The 20502-nt window shown below is 32.2% G+C and overlaps 3 protein-coding genes across 4 annotated transcripts; 2 read left to right on the top strand and 1 right to left on the bottom strand.

Moving 5' to 3' along the window:
- Positions 1-1835: 1835 nt before the first annotated feature.
- Positions 1836-4600, top strand: Bma-npr-12 (Uncharacterized protein; the record flags this gene model as incomplete). The annotated part of the gene is made up of 7 exons (XM_043073990.1): positions 1836-1931; positions 2420-2674; positions 3017-3120; positions 3258-3399; positions 3770-3999; positions 4160-4273; positions 4375-4600. 7 exons carry the CDS (start codon positions 1836-1838, stop codon positions 4598-4600), a joined length of 1167 nt encoding a protein of 388 aa, XP_042929924.1.
- Positions 4601-8832: 4232 nt separating this feature from the next.
- Positions 8833-9323, top strand: Bm9658 (Uncharacterized protein; the record flags this gene model as incomplete). The annotated part of the gene is made up of 2 exons (XM_001898988.1): positions 8833-9019; positions 9169-9323. 2 exons carry the CDS (start codon positions 8833-8835, stop codon positions 9321-9323), a joined length of 342 nt encoding a protein of 113 aa, XP_001899023.1.
- Positions 9324-9868: 545 nt separating this feature from the next.
- Bma-cdh-5 (Uncharacterized protein) lies at positions 9869-19712 on the bottom strand (the record flags this gene model as incomplete). Of its 2 annotated transcripts, XM_001898989.2 has the most annotated exons (27): position 9917; positions 10337-10402; positions 10614-10834; positions 11015-11214; positions 11365-11507; positions 11570-11730; positions 11851-11991; positions 12661-12825; positions 12987-13249; positions 13334-13449; positions 13562-13731; positions 13828-13959; positions 14221-14400; positions 14498-14588; positions 14951-15140; positions 15920-16025; positions 16357-16534; positions 16748-16923; positions 17111-17237; positions 17384-17463; positions 17559-17647; positions 18078-18261; positions 18531-18683; positions 18763-18924; positions 19024-19170; positions 19324-19437; positions 19635-19712. In XM_001898989.2, coding segments are annotated over 27 exons (3834 nt in total). The 2 variants fall into 2 exon arrangements, with proteins under 2 accessions (XP_042929923.1, XP_001899024.2); XM_043073989.1 differs by lacking the exon at positions 10337-10402 and having other exon boundaries at positions 9869-9917.
- Positions 19713-20502: the final 790 nt, after the last annotated feature.

Here is a 20502-nt window from a genome sequence, read left to right as displayed (position 1 = left end):
AAATGCTCTTCTTTAGCTACTCCAAGCTGATCAGCGTCTTTTTTTGTACTGCAAACATTCAGCTAAATCTCCGAGCATTCTTAACACTACATTATATCTCTCATTTTACTGATTGCTTCTTTTATCTTACACGTGGTACTTTTTTTGATCTTTTTTTTTTGACCTTAGTACATTATATTTAATCCTGTAATTTTTATAAAAATGTTCACCCTCATAACTGTCAAAAGTCCGTTCTAAGTTATTTATACTTTCTTGGTACTATTTGCTTTTCATCTTTGGTTTTCATTTTGAAAGAAAGTGGGACGGCTTGCTATCATTATATAAGATATAGAATTATGCGAAATAGGAACCATATCAGGTGTGAAGAAGGCGAGATAATTTGCATATTCTATAATTTGTTTTACGATTTTATGACTGAGGAAAAAAATTTGTATTGAAGAAAGATTTTAATTGAGTCCGCAACTTGGCGCTTTTTAATTTTATATTAGAAGACTCATGATGTGCTCTTTCCATTTATTGCTTCAGTTTTTAGATATGTAATTTCAAACTTAATAGTTTTTAAATTGTCAGTCACTGTTGTTAGTTGATCGATGACAATTCTAGCATTTCATTTCAAGGTCGTTTTTGAGCATTATCGAAAATCAAAAACACATAGTAAGTCAAGAGAGCAGTTGTATTTTCACAAACCATATAAACAACATAACATCACTTTGTATTCAATTTAAGTGAGGAAGAAAATAAAGAGCATTAAGAACAATAAGGATATTATTATTATTATTATTATTACTGTTATTATTATCATTATTATTACTATGATAATAATAATTATTATTCAGTTGTTATTATTATTCTCCAATTATTATTATTATTATTATTATTGATAATTAACAAATTAATATAACTATGTTGATCTAATTTTTTGTTCCCTAGTAATGCTTGACTGTCGGCCTTGTGAGTTCTGTTGATTTTACTGTCCATCTTTGATTCTCTTGTTTGATCTAATTGAAGTATTTAATTTATACTAAAGCACTGTATTTATTATTTTATTATTATTATTATTTTATTAGAATAATTTTAGGACCTATAAATATATTTAAATATTATACAAAGACATCAATTTCCTTGTATTTAGCAGTGCATCTTGTTTGCTGTTGTGTTCGTAATATGATACTTTTATAGATTTATTATTTTTTGCTATATACTGCATGGATTGGAAAACTGTTGTACCTCATCAGTTTTAAGTCCTTCTTCAAATATTCAAGTTATTTTTGTACGATAATGCGCATGTTAATTCAGTGAAATTCATTTCATCAGTAACTACACAGCTTTCTTAATAGAGTTCCCAACATCAGACGTTTTATCAAATCCTAATAGCATCTTTTCATAATTGCTAATAATTATGATAATGTGTAAATAAGTTGAGTAACTGACATTCCCAAAAGAAGAACTGGACGTTTCGATCACTAAATGAAAGAACCATACAGCTCGTGTCTGAAAGAAACAGCAGAGATAAGCAGCGACGAAAGCATTAAAAATAGGATAGACTAGTGCTGTGTTTGATTTTTAAGAACAATAATATGATATGGTAATTTTGTTTATAATGTGCATTAGTTCTTTTGATTCTATAGTTTCAGCCCGACTGGTACGTGATATGTTTTATTTTGTATTTCATTATTTTATTTTATATTTCGTTTTATATTTCTATTTTGTACCTCATTTATATTTAATTTTACATTTCGTTTATACAAACTACGGTTTCTTTTAGTTTTTAATTCGATAATTTAATAATTCACTGGTGAAAATTCTTGCAAATTAAATATATTTTGAAGTGAAAAATGTTACCAGTGTTGTTGATATTCTCAAAAAATGGTTCACGAAGCAATTGGTCGGATATTAACTGTGATGAATTTGATGAAATTTATAATATCCAGGTAAATTTGTTTTCATTTATTGGATTTTAATCCAAAATTTATTTGCAATGCTTTCAGAATGTTGGAAATTTAGAATCTGAAACAAGAAATGAACAAGGAAGTATTTAGTACCAAAATAAATGAGACATCAGTGCGTTGTCCTCCGTTATAACTTTATGCATCGATGTGTTCAAATTTATAATGTCACTGAAAAAATCAGACAAATATATGTTGAACCGATATTATTTGCTTAAAAATTTCAAATTTTTGTAAGCTTAGACTTGAAAATCAGAACATAAATAATTCATAGGGCACATCAATAAAACTAATAGTTTCCGTTTTTTTTTTTTTTGTCCTATTTTTTTTTATAATTCTCAAATTTCCAAAACTATGCAGATTTATAACTTAATAGTTCACATAGCAGATATATTTAAATTTATCTGTTCTGATGAAGTTCGCTTGTTATTCATTCATTTATTCATTCTTGACAAATTGCATACAAATTTTAGAATAATTTTTTATGGCAGCATCGAGGTGGCAGCTATGTTTTACTGTTGTACGGCCTGGTATGCATTTTTGGAACACTGGCCAACTTATTCGTTCTGATTGCATTCTTACGAACTTCACACATACGTAACTTACGCAACTATTTTATTGCAAATTTAGCTATGTCAGATTTTTTATTATGCGTTGTCACCGCACCTGTCACACTTTATCTTACGAGAAATTTGTTTTGGCCATTTGGCAGTTTGGCTTGTCAAACGGTTAGTTTCTAACAGATTACTGAAAAGTAATGAGAATGAAACAACTAAACAATATAGTTTGAGAATTGAAATAAGTGGAAAACAAAAAATCGATAAAGTATTTTTGTTTGAGCTTTTGTTCGACACAAAACCCTTTGCCGGTTAAAGAAAGGTGGTTTTTGAGCAATAATAATAGTAGAATTATATCGCATAAAGCGCCTGTAAACAGATGTAATGAAGTGTATAATTAGTTTATGTCCAATTAATTTTTCTACTTGCCAAAGAACAATTTCAGCTCACTGCACTCACTTATTTCCATCACTGGAATTTAAATATGCTAAATTAATTCCTTCACTATTTTAGTTAGCTTCGGTGCAAGCTGTAAATATGTTCGTATCGTGCATGACACTTGTGCTAATTGCTATGGATCGGGTCTTATTGACTTTCTGTCCAATTAAATGGCAAGTGTCAACTCTTATTGACATGACGCGTATTCATTATTAAGAAATATTTGCTTATACATACAATACAATAACACTTAATTGAAGATAAAGCTACAAAATCAAGCTGTTGAGACTTTTGAAATTAGCTTACATATTTACAGGAAGCTTGCTGCAGTAGCTCCAGTTATGTGTTACTGTACTGTTTGGCTGGCATCGATTGTGATTGCAGCGCCGTACTTTTTTGCAGTTAATGCTGAAGATGTCATGCTTGAACCGTGGAATCAACCCTACATTGATGTTACGGTATGTTCAAAGGAAAGGAATGAAATATTTGCTTACGGAAGTATCAATAGTAACTGTCTTACGCCCTTTTTAGTTGTTGAGCATAAGATTTAATTAAGTTTATTCAGTAAACTCGAAAATCTTGAGTTGATTGCTTTGGTGATTGCTAAAATCTGATCCAGACTACTCAGACTACTGCAAGTCTTTTTTTTTTTCTTCAATAATCATAATGAGCAAAAATGATGAAGCTATCTGTGGGAATGCCAACAGGAAATAAAAAAGTGTTGGAAAAGAGAGAATGGGAAAAATAAATGGAACCCTTTATTTTGATTCCTTCTCCAATAATTAAACTACAACTTCGAAGTTCGTGTTTAAAATTGATTATCTTTAGCTTCATATATGTGGTCGTAGGCGACCGCAAACATGTGTCGAAAAAGCCTGGCATCGTTTGCCTTTTTCAAGACGTACGTACACGCTTTCAATGCTAGCCATCCAATACTTGCTTCCACTTGCAGCTTTAGCATTCAGTTATTCACAAATTGGTTCTGCAATCTACAAACGTGTCAAAGCGAGCACAACGATAGGTCAGAAGCGTCGACAAGTTATGATGCAAAGAAATAGGTTAGAATCTTTTCCAGAAAATTGAAGTGTACTTGTTAATTCCGGTTGATTAAATGAATTCTATTTTCATCAAGAAGAGAAAAAAATTTAATTTATTATGGTGATTTAGTTAAAGGAGTTATAAAAATGTTGAAGTACTTTTTGAAATAGAGATTTTCAGAAAAGCGCTGTTGTTGCTGTCATTATTAGTATTGATTTATGCAACAGCATGGTTTCCAATGAATGCTTACAATGTTCTAAATGTTCTCGAAGTAATCGAATTCTCTCAGTACAGGTTATTTTATTGGTCAAGAACTATTAAGCTTATGATCCTTCACCTTAGCTTCATTACAACAACCATCGTGTTCCCTCACAGCATCTCGATTTTATTTTCAGATATTTGTTTTGTCATTTGGTTGGAATGACATCTGCATGCATAAATCCCATCTTGTATGCACTGATAAATGATAGTTTTCGAGCGGCTTTCATTTCTATTCTTCGCCCAGTTATTCGTCCGTGTGCAAGATATACTACTGTCTCAACAAATCATCAAAGCACTTTTACTTTTTCTTTTAACGAACGTGAGCTAGTCAACCATAACAAAGCACAAATATCAATTTAAATTATCTTCCAAATCAGAATACCGTCATACTTTTCTACCAAAATTCCTTTTTTCTCCAGATCTAAATCGTTTAATAATTTTGAATGAGTAACTTTGTTGCTTGAAGTTTGAATGTTGAAAAATTAAATTTTAGCAGGATATTCTACCACCATTCGCCATGCTGAATGAAACGAGTGAGAATATTTTTTAGCTTACCGACTGACTACTGACAATGACCGGAATTCCAATGCATAATTTTAACATCACTTATAACACATCATTCTGCTACTAGTAACTTCGGTAATCACATTTCACGTGTATGTTGGTGAGATGGCCGATCAGTTAGTTGTAGGTATTAGTTTCAGTTTAAGTATCTGATTTCCATGTTCCATAAATTCTTGTATATGACGAACGAAAGAAATTTCTGTAAATAAGTTTTTATCAGTTTGGGATAAACAATCTCAAATAGTAAAATGCATTCATATGTGAAGGAATGGGGTCGGCAAATGCTTGAACAATTTCCGTTCATAAAACTGGATAACTTCAAATAGAGACAAATTATAACAAAGCTTTTTTTTAATGCTTCCAAATAAATTATTTTGAAACAATGTTTTCTGATACTGGAGAAGAGTAGCATTAGTACAACAGCTCCACAAGTGTTGGAAGAAATTTTCAGTATGGAAAAACATGGAAGCTTGAGACACAATGGACAGTGCCCGAGTCAGACATCGCATCCTTGGTTCACAAAAGGAGTGCTCTCCGTTCAAAAATCTCCATGCCTATATACTAATTCCATATCTTTTTTCATCCTCCGAATTTGGTTTCATCATTTATTTACCATCTTGTCCGTTGTCCTATTCACCGGTTACTTTATGCCAATCACTGTCTATTCTAGCAGAAGTTACCTAATAGCCATTGCTTTACAAAGCTTGTCTCACAATTGCTCGAAACCGAGTTCTGGTTCTTTTGTAAATTCATTACTCCATACTGCATAATAAACTGTAAAGTGATTTAAAGATTCAGTTCATTCAAGTGAATTATGCCACAATCAACAAAATCACAGCACTCATCTCTAATCTTCATTAATTGACAAGCTACCTTTTTTTTAAATGTTCGCTTCAGTCAACTTGTAACTGCGTTTTAAAAACTACTGTGCAATCAGATACGTGTACAAAACCTCAACAATATAAAGGACATCTGATGCCGCCACACTCGAAATAGCACGCAAATTATCTATGCGCTTGCCAATTTTAGGATGTAAATAACTCATATGACTCAAAATCCTCAAAACTTGTTGAAATGAAAGTGGTCTCTCGACGGGAAAGCTCTGTTCGGGACGTTTTCAACAATGGTCGACGTGGAGGGCCATTGGAAGACGTAGGTTGAACCACTTTAGGTGTCAGTCACCTTCACTTGAAGGATAACGACTGCTCCTATATACGTGATCTATTAAGTCAGAGAATTCATTGTTGTAACAGTGCTGTAGCCAAATGTGCCTTCTGAAAATGGTATATGAAGCGTTTCCCCAGCTTACTTTTCGAATTGTTTTTACATATGATAGTAACTTCGCAAGTATGTTATTACATCGAAATAACAAGAGATAAATTAAGGCATAAATACAAATAAAATATAAAATTGCAGCTAATCACAGAAGGCCGAACATGAGAGCTTACTTCTTTTTTATCCCAGTGAAGGTCTTGACTCCTAAAGTGTGCAACCGGAATTCGACACTGTGGTACAATCAGAAATATAAATTACGAAGTACATTTGAAAACATAGAATAAATAATCCTATGCCAATGTAATGAAACTACTGATGACCAGACAACAAAATGAACACTATTCACAGCGGTGAATAGAGGAATGGTCGCCAAAGATATGTATGTATGCAATGATCATTAAATGAACACAACAAGAAAAAATCACAGAATCAATGTGGTAATTTATCAACTGAAATGCAGTATCTCCTTTTAAGCAATACAACAACTTTTATAAAAATTATGTTTTACAATAACTTCGTAATCTTCATTAATGTAATTCACGATTCTTATTTTTATTGTTCATTGCATCTTTTAACTGATTACATAAAAGGAGCACGAGTATAAAGCGAGCATGTTTAAAACAAGATCAATGAGCAGAAGAATCATCATTTTAGAACTTCAATAATTATTCATGGTTTTTGAGTGGCTCTACTGATGACATTTCCTTCACATTCGGCGTATAATCACGTGCCATCAAACACGCAAAGACGGTCATCACCATTCTCGGTTTAATATGAACACGGAACTGCAAGACATAAAATTATTTCGGATATACATCAAATTTACTGGTCTCATGATTTATTTTACCTTATAATTTTCTAGTCGCTTATCTAAAATATTTTTACTTGTTCAGTAAATATAGCCCATCTAGCTTCTTTATTGGCTATAGTTCCACTGTTCCAATTTTTTGTTATATGCTTCAGAAAAATTACGCTTGAAATTACCCTCACATCTGGGATGGAATTATTCGTCGAAATTTGTGAAAAAATAATCCCAAATTTTTGGTAGTTATTTTCACTTTCTCTACTATATCCCACACATCTTTTCTTGCATATTGATTCTCTATGGAAAATGTGAGAGAAAAGCTAGGAATTCTTGCATTAACTATTCGGTTCTTACATTAATACAGCACAAAAAGTTCTTGTTGACATATTGTAAGTGCATTTTTATCTCGTCTGTTATCTTACACCTCTAAAGATGTTGTTAATGTTCTATGTTGGTACAGACCAAGCCTATGTAGAAAGACGATACAGACCACTTTAATGAAAACATTAGCATGAAATTACTGCTAGGCTTTCTTTAAAAAAAATTAAAAAAACAAATTTTAAAAAAAAAAAAAAAATTCTTAAATATTTTTTTTTCTTAAAAAAAATTACTGCTAGGCTTTTTCTTAAAAAAAAAAAAAAAATGTAATATTTGTAGTGATAATGTGATATTTTGATTATGAAAGCAAAGTCGTTGGCGTCGGATACGCTTCGTTATGGTGAAATCGCAGTAAGATTATAGAATCTTTATTAATACATTACAAATTTAAGATGAAGAATACTATTATACACAGTAGCAAATAAGAGAAAGTATAATCTCACGTTGTTATAGTTGACTTTTAATCGAAGAAGAGATTAACAGTGAAACCTCTATTTGTCCCAGAAGTTAACAGACCTTCAAGAAGGTGAATATGATTTTGTCCTTCAAAAGAAAACCCAGATTCTCATTTAGTGTTAGATTTGTATATGTTAAGAGCTGGGAGTGGTTTACAACAGATTTACAATGGATTACCATAGACATTACACTAGATGTTTATTTGCATACTGTATAGAGGTTATAATAAAATCAAAGCGGGAGATTAAGATGTGAATTCTTGTTAAATCAAAATAACGAAAGGAAACGCAATACAGCTAAGGAATCTAAAATTCCTTAAATGATTCATAGTAAGTGATTCATAACATTGTTAACAATTATTTACAACTTCAACGATTAAATTTTATATAAATTAATTTTATTATCTTATTTGAAGTTTCGCGATATTGAAATTCGCGACAAAACTCACCATAAAAATCTAAATTTCTTCTCGCTAACACTATTTGATCATTTCGATTACAAGGATGTGGTTGTTTAACTTGCTATTTTTTCCTGCTTTTGCGTTTTTAATCTCATTTTCATCAGGTTGGTTTTCATTTGATTGAAAAATGGATAGATTCATCAGGAAAATTTGAGCGCCTCCTGAAATTCTTAAAAACTTTGGTTTGTAATGAAACACCCTTAAAAAGGTAGTGGTCGATCCAACGTTTTTACAAAAATTTAGGTTGCGAAATTATCGCGTTTTTATATTCAGCACATCCAACAAGGCGTGTAGGAAGGAATCATTCTAGAAATATCATTCAGTATGAACAAGCAAAGTAAGCATTCTCAAGTTTAGGAAAAAAACATTTTTTCTGACCTTCTGATACTTAGTATTTTCTTTTTTACTCAAACAAAGTAATCTAAACCATGGTCATAAGTTACATTTACATAATAGGGTTGGAATGAATAAATTACCATGAATAATTTATGTGAAAAGTAATTACAAAAACATAATTTCAACTGGAACAAGTCAATATATACATGTTTTGTTGAAACTCAAATCCTTCTTGATGAAACTGAAGTAAACTTAATTAATTGCTCCTTGCTAAATCAAAATTAGTGTTGATATCCAAAAAAATCAGAAGCATGATTAATGGATAAAATATCTAAAACGTTGTGTAGATTAAACGAAGAGTACAAACAAGTGTATGAAAATGAAAAGAAGGAAGCAGAAAGTGAGCGCTTCGTTGTCGAAAATTTCATGTTGCAAGAACGAGTATCATTCCTACCCATGACCAGTTCAGCAATGGTATCTATATATAAGCGTACTGAATTCATGGGTTTGTTGATATACTTCTACTTATTATCTGATCATATTGAATTGAACTATGTCTAATGCAAATTTTATTTTAAAATTAGTGAATATATGTCATATATAGGGCGCTCCAAAAAAATTTGTGGACTAAAGATTAAAAGTAATACGTTGTAGTCTTATCGGCTGGTATTGTGCTGTACTGGGTTGTGATGGTATTCATCGGAACGATGTTAATAATGTGCTGCATATGTACAAGGTCCCGAACAAATCGGGATGAAGATGGAGAGCTTCGAAAAAACAGAAGAGAGGATATAGCAGAAGATGCATAGCATTAATCCTTTTATGACTTTCATTTTCTGCATCTTAGTTTCACCTTACGTTTAACATTTATGGCATGAAATGTTTAGTACGTATATATATGTAGCAGTACTTCATTTCATACTTCTATTCAATGTGAGAATTTATGCAATTAAGTACGCTATTTCTTAGTTTCAGTTTTTAATTGATGACCTTTTAAATGTTACTGACATCTGATTACTTTCAAAACGATTTTCTAATGATTTTTTTCTTTTTTTTTTTTTTTTTTTGAAACTCAGAGTTTGATTTCATGGTACCTTTAAAAATATTTGTTTCTTCAGTTATGAAATGCTACCACTTTTGGCACCTGAAATTCTTGCACTACACCTATGATGTTTCAGAAAACTTTATCTCCGGTGCAAACACCTTTTAGTTTCACCACAAAGTATTTATAAAGATAGTAATATGGAAAAGATGGTATTTGTGTTACAATTTCAAAGTAATAAATTTAATATTCACCATGTTCTTTTTCTTGTATATACGTATATCATTGCCGGTTTAAGCAGATCTCATTGTTTTAGAAAAAGTTTTGCACTGGGAATCTTGTTGCTGTGAATGCACAATTCCTGGAATAAGTAACGTATTAAAACACGAAGTAAGTTTTATCATTGGGTCATTCTTCATCAAGGAGCAATCAGTGTCGATAAGATGAATTTCTGTCGTGACTAGAGCATTTTGATATGCTCAATTCATTTCACAGAGTTGTTGCAAAATTAGCTGAAACAGTTACGTTAAGAACCTGCTCTTCAAAATGCTGCCGTTGTCAACAAATATAATGCCATGATATCAAAAACTTACTCTAATGAAATAGTAAACAGATGTAATTTCTTTTTTCTGAAGCGGCCGATTTTAGATCTAATCACCAGTTGAGAAATAAAAATCATGGATAACAAGAAATGAATACCAAAATAAATCAGCGAGTCTCAAAATCATTCAGAAACCTGGCCGAATATGAGAAATGAGAAAATCAAATAGTTACACTTACTAACAAACACTTTTTTTTTGATCCATAGGATAATCTGGAGTAGGTATCGCTATTGCCTGTATCTTCCTGAGAAAAAAAAAAAAAAAAAAAAACTTTTAATGAAATTCTATTCATAACTGCTGATTTTCTAATGTGCCCAGCAATCATTTTGTTTTAGGATCACTGCATAACTTTTAGAAAAGTTGTACGAAGTCGAAAAGTTTAGGTACGTAATTTTACAGGAATTCATCTGAGTGAATCTCAGATTAAACTAATAATTGATTAAAATCCAATGTACTTGTTCTTTTGCGGATGTAGCCCGCTTCGTTCACTGACCGAAAACATTTTTTCTTCAACGAAAATTTTTTTATCAGACAATGCGTTTTGAGCATAATTCTGATAACTCTGCTTTAGATCCAAATCGTAGCTGTTGGAACCGTATGCAGCAGCGGATATTCCGTTTATCTTTCCTACTGGTTTGAGCATACTGTTTTCCTCTCCCATTGGCATTTCGAGCATCTGATAATGAAATCTCTTTGATGCTGGATAGAAGTGTGGTGTTTTGAAGTAGAAAACTTTCTTTATTGATTCTGCGAATATTTATTCATTTCTTGGATAACGTTATATGTCATTCAAAAAATATTCGTGTTCTTACAGATTTTATAAAAAATTTCTCTGGTGGGAACCGAAATGGCATACTTGAGATTCATAAAGCATATCATGGGTGTTTCCGGTTGGTGGATTGGGTAGAAATATGGCATCAAATTTTGGAATTTGATTAATGTTTGGATATTCATGTTTTGAATGTCGTTTCACCCGATGACGCATGTAGTACAAACATATTACGCATATCCCAAGGAGTGCTCCAACTGTTATGGCCACTGCTAGTACAATTATTGCTGCAAGCATTCTAATAGGAATTCCCAATATCCAAAACAATCAAATTTTTAAAAACACACTTTCCTTAAAAGCTAGCGATAAGCGACATTATTAAACTCAAAACCACTGCAAAATGAAACGGTATGAGAAATTCATAGTAAAACACCAACCAGCAGAAACCGTTTTGAAATTTGTTAAAAACAACGCATTTTCGCTAAACACATTTTTTAAGTTAATACGGATTTCACCAATAATAAGTCGTTGTTTTAGTTTTTCAGCAACCATTCTTATCGTTGAATTATCGAAAAGTTTGCTGAAATACATATCAAACTTCTTTCTTCATTTCTCGATGACTTGTCAGGATTACGCTCTCACCTGTACTCATCAAATTCGCAACTCCTTTTTGTTGTTGGATTTATAGCATACCAGCGCATGTCGACGTGTTTCTGCTTCTTTATATTAGTTCGGCCTTCTATACTTTCCAAGAGAAGTAGTTTACAAGGACCAGTGAATTCTCGCAATATTTTTGCAATCTCCTAAAAGCAGTCTGGTATATCCTTGTCGTTTTTGTTCTATCAAGCATACATTTTGAAGGAATTCAGTTAGTATATTAACAGTACCTAGGAATAAACCAACAATGAAGCAAAATAACTTACCCTTTTAGCAATTATGAGATGATGTGGTTCGGTATTGAGAACTGATAGAATGAATCGGTTTGAATTACTGATTATATTCACGAATATCTCCGCTTTGGAACACAGTTTCTTTACAGTATAAGAAGAGTCACAAGCGATCACCTCAAAGTATATTCACTACTCTAAATGGTCATTTGGAAAAATTTACCAAAAGGTATTGTCGTTCTTTTTTTTCTTCTAATAACTCGTTATTGTCTATAGAAATGATTTTTTTATTTGAATTCAAGGCGGATGATTATAAAGCGGAAGCAATCTGGAAACATCAGTAATTCGTGTGGCCTAGGAACTGCTGATAAACATTTAGTCTGGTCGTGGTTCATTTTCTGTTAAGAAAAGACCAGAGCCTTGAAAATGAATTGCATAGTGACTGAAAAACTACAGAATGAAGAAAACTCGAAGTTACTCTGCGATAGTTCGACATTTCAAGAAGATTAAAAAAATGAAAAAGCTCAATAGGTGGGTATTTATTTCTGAATAATCAAAAAAATCATCACTTTAATCTTTTGTCTAGATTGTGATTGAAAGTCGGTTATAGAATCTACTATAAGTTGAATGAGTAACTGGAAGGAGAGAAAGCACTACTTATTAATATGCACTAAAAAAAATGCTATAATATCAGACTTTAATATTTACTGAATCGCAGTGAGATACGTCGAAAATTGCAATAGCTCTAACCTGCACTAGTCAACAGAACGGAGTCTGTTCTTTTCTTTTTTTTTTGACAATAAACTCCTAATTATACGTTAGATAATTTGAATAAAAACAACTAACTCGGAAATTAAAATAATTTTTCTGACTATCTTTCATCATTTGTGATGCACTCATTTTTGTCTGGATTTTTCCGCTCAAATCAACCATAAAGTATTTCGAGTCCATTGAAAACGAATCCAACGAATATACAATAACACTGTTGTTTTTTAAACCGACATTCTTAGTCTGAATTAAAAATTTAAGTAAAAATCCACGTACTTTGATAATTAAGTAGCAGTCAGCGTCAGTTAATCATTTATCACTAACAGTTGGAATGCATAAGTTAGAAATTTGGTAACTGTCTGAAGGAAAAGATCTGATGCTGCCCGTCATACCAGAAAGATTACCTGCACGGTGGTGAGAAATGCAAATGAAGAGGCATCAGTGGACAAAGCTGCAAAATATCCATTGTATTCATCGTTATTATAAATGAATTTCGGACCATTATCGTATGTATCAAGAACAGTTACATGGACAATTGCATGGTCTACTTGTTGTTCTGTTTTTACGCTTACGTTTAATTGATAGGAGTCCACTGTTTCTCGGTCCAGTAACGCATGCATTCGAAGGTCGCAGTTACCTTCGGAGTTAGTCGAAATGCTAAAGATTCCTAAATTTGCTAACTTTATAATTTAAAACGGGTGAAAATTCTCGTATGACTAGTTTTAAATCTTTTCCAAAAAAGGCATCTTACCTCCGTAATCACCAGAAATGATTGAACAAGTTGTGAAACGCTCATTTGCTGACTTGTTCAGTACTGGTAAAACAAGTAACAGATGTGGCGAACGAATCGATTCCGATATAGAAGTGCTGAAATAAGTTTCAGAAACATGAACTTATCTTTAAACTTGGAGGAAGTTAGGATTCTTCCCACATAATGGCAGCTTTCTTACTATTTAATTACACATCATATTAAACTCACAAGTAATTCCGTTGCGAGAACTGCAATTTATTGTTAGAAAACATTGCATCAGACGTTGATGGCATTCTTGTTAAAATGGTAGTGATAGTTTCTACAGGTTCAACATCAATTGAAACAAGCGTTTCGTTAGACCGTTTCGGCGTACCGTCATCTGCTGCTTCTATATTTAACTGAAATGGTAGGTTCTGCAAATCATATTTATTAACACAGTTATGGGAATAGGTATATATGGTTTACAATTTTGTAAACTATGTATGACAAATTACCGAAATTTTTTTATTTGCAAGTAGACGAAGGTTTTTCTCGACAGTTAGTAAACCGCTTTTGGGATCTACATTGACGTATGATTCATTAGTGTCCCTTTCTTTGATCCGATAACGAATCTCGTTATTCGGTGCCTAAAACAATGTAATTATATAGGCATGCATTACGTTTCACTTTAAAATTTCCGATTAACTCTTTTTTTTTTAAAGTTTTGGCATACATTATTTAAAAATTTAGTTTTTTCAGAATACATCGACGCTCACAACCAGCTACTGAAATTAAGGTAATGATTTGAACAAAAGGCCCTCAGATTTTTTTACAAGAAAATTGATACAGAAATAAACCTATAATAATTTAGCAAATCACGACAGAAATGATTCATTTAAAAAACTTACGGTTCTATCTTGATCGTATGCCACAATCTGGCCAATAGCTGTGCCGAGTTTGGCATCTGCATTCACTTTAAATTGGTAGCTATCAAGCTCAAAGTTTGGTATCCAGTCATTGACATCTACAACATTCACATGAACCAAGGCCGTATATGGGAAATTTTGCTCGGTGAACAAAACAGTCGCCTGAAATATGCTTTTCTAGAATTAAACAAAATATTTCCCAGATTAACCAAATTCAAATACAATATTAAAGGTCTGTTTACAGGAAGGAAAAGCGAACCTCGGCAGTACCAACTTGAATTTCATAAGACATTTCTTTTTCCACATCTAACGGGCGCAGCAAAAGGAGCGATCCGGTGAAACTGTTTACACTGCAATGACTTCTTTGCTGAACAATGGTGACGGTGACTTATCAAGACTTCAGGTTAAATGAGGAATATTCAAGTTAAGCATTGAAGTTGTTGTCCAAGTTTTGATTTGAAATTTAAATATTTGTATTATGATGAAACGAACGCTTTTTATATGTAAAATTTCATCCTTAAATTTGACATATATAAATTGTTTGTAAATACTCAGACTGTAACAACTCGATTTTCATAGGACGCTTATTAGCAGTATCACATGATGTGTGACATATATAATGCTTCCAGACTTATTACTTATGTAATATAGAAGAAATTAAGAATCGTCGTCATATTTACACAGAAAGAATCATGAATGACTAAGCGCTTACTTAAAAAGAGATGAATCTCCTGCAAGCATGATATATGTGATGCTTCCAGGTTTACCATCCATATAATAAGCATGAAGCTTGACGAGTTCAATGTCTGCTTGATTTTCTTCTACAATAACTTCAATCTCAGACAGCTCGAACACAGGCGCAAGTCGCAGTGTTGGATTTTCTGCTGCTGTTTGCATGGTTGCTGCAACAACTGTTTGTGGTTATGTGTCGCGAATTTTAATACCACGAAATTCTAAAATATTAAATGAGAGTACAGAATAAGGGTAAGAAGTATGTTCTATGAACTCTTCTCAAAATAATTTTTATACCTTAAACTCTTTCTTTCCAATTTTATGTTTAGGCTGTAAACCTTTCATATATTGTTTACACGGTATCAGTTCTTCATTTAGTTGACCTCATTGTTGTCTTTATTTAACTGACGTCTTTTGCGCTTGTCAACTAGTAATTCGATTTGCTTGTAAACGAGGTCAACAGCTCATTGTTAGATCGATTACTCTTTCGGCAGGTGAACTTCTTATTGTAAATCATGTATTTTGTTTATGTATATTGCCTGCTATGTAAAGAGGCTACTCATATTTACAGCAGAGTGTGTGTTAAACGAGCAGAGTTCAACCAGGACGCAATTCGACTAAAAAAAGGATTTTCGCTACTTGGACTTCAATTCTTCTCCATCAAATTTATTGTACTACTTCCTCTGCTGGTAAATATTATATTCCTATGTTACGTCACACATTAATATCTACATCCAACGAATCTCCCAGAGATCAGTAAACCTATCCCAAAACAATAGTTTTTAAATCTTCAATTACAATGTGTTAATTACTAAATCTATAATTTCCTTTATTTCTCTTCCGTTGCTTATGGTTAGATTTGTATAACTTTTGATTTGGAAATAGTTTAAATCTGGAATTGCTTTTTTCAAACTATTCTAACCGCACTATACAAATTTTTCTGTAGTACCTGGTATAAAGGAATCGAATGTGAATTGTACATTTTGCACAGAACCAGTACTATTCAGCATCAAATTCGTACGTTCCAAACTATTCGATTCTTTTGATAACTGAATCTGGAAAGGTTCTCATTACATTTTGATCCATTTCAAAAGTTTGTAACTAAACATTTCTATTTATATTTGTACGTGTAATTTCTTTTTATTTTTTTAACTAAACTAAGAAGATCTTGTACATCTCACTTTTGCCCAATAAGATAGCATAAAAAATTTTTATTGATAATCAAGATCGCAATTTCCTAGGCTAAGATCGAAAAATGAGATCACAAAGTCTTAGTCATAATCTAATTTAATCTCCTCTAAGATTCTTTAGAATTCTTATAATTGCTACTTTTGTAGTATATGTATATGATTAGTTGGATATTGGATTGCAAATAATAAAACTAACGGAATTTGATAGCACACTTTGTGCGGTATTTTCAATATTGATGATTAGATTGACTCGAGTTTCAAGAGGTGGATCACCGTGATCAGTGGCAATAACAGTCATTCGATGCTCACCAAAATGTCCACTTAACATATCACCATTTACCATAACAGCACCGCTGTCATTTATTGAAAACAATCTGAAATATAATATTATTTTTTATCACTGATTGGATATTAATCATGTTTTCACCTGGTAATACCAACAACAGGGGCCAATAATCTTGTCAAAAATGGCGTATTAGTGGAAACATAATAGAACTGAATCTGAGTTGTGTAAATACCGTAAATTTCTATAAAACCTGGAAGGTTTGACAGGTTCTAACTATAGATGCTGTTATCTAAACACATACTTATTCATAGGAGATGCTATTCTGAGTCCCACATGTCCGTTATCACCGTCATCTGGATCTTCTACGTTCACTTGCCCCAAATACGTATTTGGGGCAAAATTGACTACACCACTTTTATTAACACGCAACCTCACTGGCTGCGGATCAGTGAATATTGGTGCATTATCGTTGATATCCTGAACAGAATTTCATCAAATTCACATGAAACTGAACTTGAACACTATTCAAATTATTTTGAATTAATATAAAAAATGAGAATTAAACTAAAAATAAAAAAGCCACAATTCACTTATCTTCACTGTTTTTTTAGTTTTAAAGAATATATGGTTTCCACCAATGTGCACGAATTTCTAATGAACATACCGCTATAACAACCTGGACAATCGTCCAATGCAAGTGTTGATTTAGCTTTAAAGAGCGTGTTTCGATTTCTAAAGTGTAAAGTGACGTTTCTTCTCTATCAAACGACTTCACCGTAATTAAAGCCCCACTACAATAAAATAAGTTCAAGTTTCATTTCTTTATAGAGAAATAATAGGTCTATATTGATTTACAGAAATGACATGAAATGCAAGTTCATAAGGTATTTCACTTTTCAGTTGAAACACCTTTTTTTTTATAATTATACAAAACTACATTTCGTTTCTGACAGCAAATTTGTTATCTTCGTTACCACCGGTGATCGTGTGATATACTTGTTCCTTCGTTGAATCATCCTGTAAAATTTCAAATATACTGTTTCAAAAGTTTCAGAAAAAAAATGCCTTGCAACAAAGGAAATCTTCTGGAATAATTTTTCTTAGAAACTTACCCCAAGTGTAATGATAATGGAGTAAGGTGGAATTGCTTCGCTTATTTCAATAACGTAAGTTTGGATCATTTCAGGTGAATCAATACTTTCTACAAAAACTGTGTAAAGTAAATAAATTTGCACCATTTCTCAGATTATCAGAGCGAATTGATGGTGTACTTGAAACAACAGAACATTTAAAATGTAATATATCATTTCGTTCGTCACTGATAATCTGTTTTAAATATCAACTAGTTATCTTCGTGCGAATTTCCAAATTTCCCGTTTTTGTGAATCATTCACCATCGATACTTATTGCTTCATATTAACAATATTTTCAACTATGGAAAGTTTCTCTACCCGAAAGATAAACTACTATAAAGAGCGCGATTCGTCCACAACGGACCAAGAAAAATCTAACGACTACATTTATTTTCTTTAGTTCGACCTCAGAATAAGACGAAGCTTTTGATGTGACATTCTGTGATTGTTTGAAACACATATAGAAACAATTCTTATGTAATTATGTTTGGCAATTACCAGATGTAGATGTAATCGATGACTTGGCCACTAAAAAATTAGATAGACCGGCTATCTGGTTCCGTCCGAATGATTCCTTTTTCTGGTCAAGCATTGTTACTTTTGGAAAATTATCAGGTACAGAATAAACAATTATTAATGCTTGATTTGAGAGGCCGCCACCATCAGTTGCTCTCAGTATAACCTGAAAATTATAGACTTAGTTTTTCAATTAATCAGGTGAAGCTTTAGAAGATGAACTATGAAAGATGTGAGTCGTCTGCATTCCTACCGTCATGAACATATTTTTACTGCATTGTTCAAGTAACAGTTAAAGTCATAATTTCGAAGTCATTCCAAGACCAAACTAAACGGGGCTTCAATGATCTACCATCGATGAACTACTGGTTTAAATTCAAATTATGAAAAAGCTGTTTATAAATTTATTAAACTTATGATGTTATCTGTGCTAACTTCATATCGTTCACCAGCTTTCAAGTTTCCAACAGCATTTAATTGATGCGCTTTACTGTCATACCAAAAATTATTGTACGCTCCATCACTTATTGACACCAAATGGTAACTTATTTGTGCATTTTTGCCAGTATCATTGTCCGTTGCATGAATCTAAATTCAACAAGAATATTTTAACTTCTTGTTTCTTATTTTTAAAAGTTAGAATGATTAGAAAGAAATCCGTATAAACCTTTATGACAGGGCGATCAATAGTACCATTAGCACTGACATTGGCAGTATAAATAGAGGAACTGAAGCGGGGTGGATTATCGTTGATATCCATAACGTGTATTATTACTGATATTGGTTCACTACTACGAGTTGGGGTCGTGTTTACTTCTCGAGCTTCTATCTTTAAATGTTTCGTTATTTTAGTAGCCCTTCAGAAGTAATTTTTCATTAGCTTTGCTCTTCTTCGTGAATAAAAGATTATTAAAGAAAACTTGCTCACATGAAGCTGATATGTTGATGGATTCGGAGGATCAGCATCAATATATGGTACATTTAAGTAGACATAACCTCTCTGGTCAACAGCAAATATGGACGAGCCTAGTCCTGTTAATATATATTCATAACTGACTGGAGACATTCCAGGTTTCTACAAAATAATAAAGTATGAAATGTCGTAAAATATTTTTTCATTTAAGAAAAAAACAAAACAAAACGAAAAGTATCAATTATGAGCAAAAAACCAAGGTATAAGAACTCTAATTAAAAGAATCTACATAAATAGTTGTTGAAATAATTCTACCAGGTCATCATCATAAATGTCTATTTGAAGTGAATCTGAAAATGCAGAAGGAGAAACTCGAACCGCGGTACCCATTTGTGCTGACTCCGGTATATAACCTTCATGCGATGAAGCCTGCAATTTTTGCAAAACTGGTTAAAGAATTGTAAGTGAAGTGAAATCGTACGTAGATTTTCAACAGTAATGAAGTTGATTGCATTGTGATAGCTGGAAGAAGTAAAATAGTTAAAGTTTTTAGATCTTTAAAATGTTTTTCGTTTCGGTCTTATGGTAGTAACAAACAACCAGGATTTTGGCAAAAAAAACGTTACCTTTAATGTTGGCGAATGTAAAGAAGAGATTTTGATATTGTTTTGAATCGTTTGTAGCGCAAATGTTGTTATCATCATCTGTGAAACGGTGTCGAAAAGTAGTGAACAAATTTGTAAGAGAAGGAAAACATTGAAACCGTACACCATTTTTCATTAATGCAAATTTTGCGACTCTTCTAGGATATAAAAAACATAAATCTTCGGAGCACAGAATCAGAAAATAATCTTAAGATGCCGGAAAGTTCATGGATACGAGACAGTTAAAGAAAAAATCATGATTAAGTTTCCGATATTAATAAAATCGTTCAACAGTAAATAGAAAATAGTAATAAGTAGCAAACGAATATTTGATCAGAAATTCCCATCTTTTTTCAGCTTAGATCATTGTAATTTGTCAAGAATGATAACAAAAGAACAATACTGAAGTCAACAACTGATATTTCAGTAATCTGAATCAGAGAAGAATAAGAATGCTTTATATGATTTTAATGGATCTCTAATTAAGGATTCGCACAATAGCGTAATAAATGTGAATTCTTTCTAGTATTCACGCCTATTTTTGTATGCTTAAGTTGAGAAATCACTGCGAGATATTTCTACGATTTAGAGGCAATCATTTTTGCGCTAAGCTGAACGAAAGATGCTGAGTTTTCTTAAAGGAAATCTATCAAAATTTTTCAAAAGCTTATAATATAGAGAAGCAAACCACATCCAACATACGTGCTGAATAAGACGGACAGTAGCATTCGTCAAAACTACAGAAGGTATTTTCGTTCTCTCACGAAAAGTAGCGAAAGATGTAAACTACAAAAATTGGTAAATATTGCCGATTGCAGGGAAAGATTGATATTTCCGGAACAGTAATTTT

Source organism: Brugia malayi (genome assembly GCF_000002995.4).
Source record: "Brugia malayi strain FR3 genome assembly, contig: Bm_v4_ChrX_scaffold_001, whole genome shotgun sequence".
Classification (NCBI taxonomy): Eukaryota; Metazoa; Nematoda; class Chromadorea; order Rhabditida; family Onchocercidae; genus Brugia; species Brugia malayi.
The sequence above is the reverse complement of the archived record's forward strand: the minus strand, read 5'-3'. Positions and strand labels throughout refer to the sequence as shown.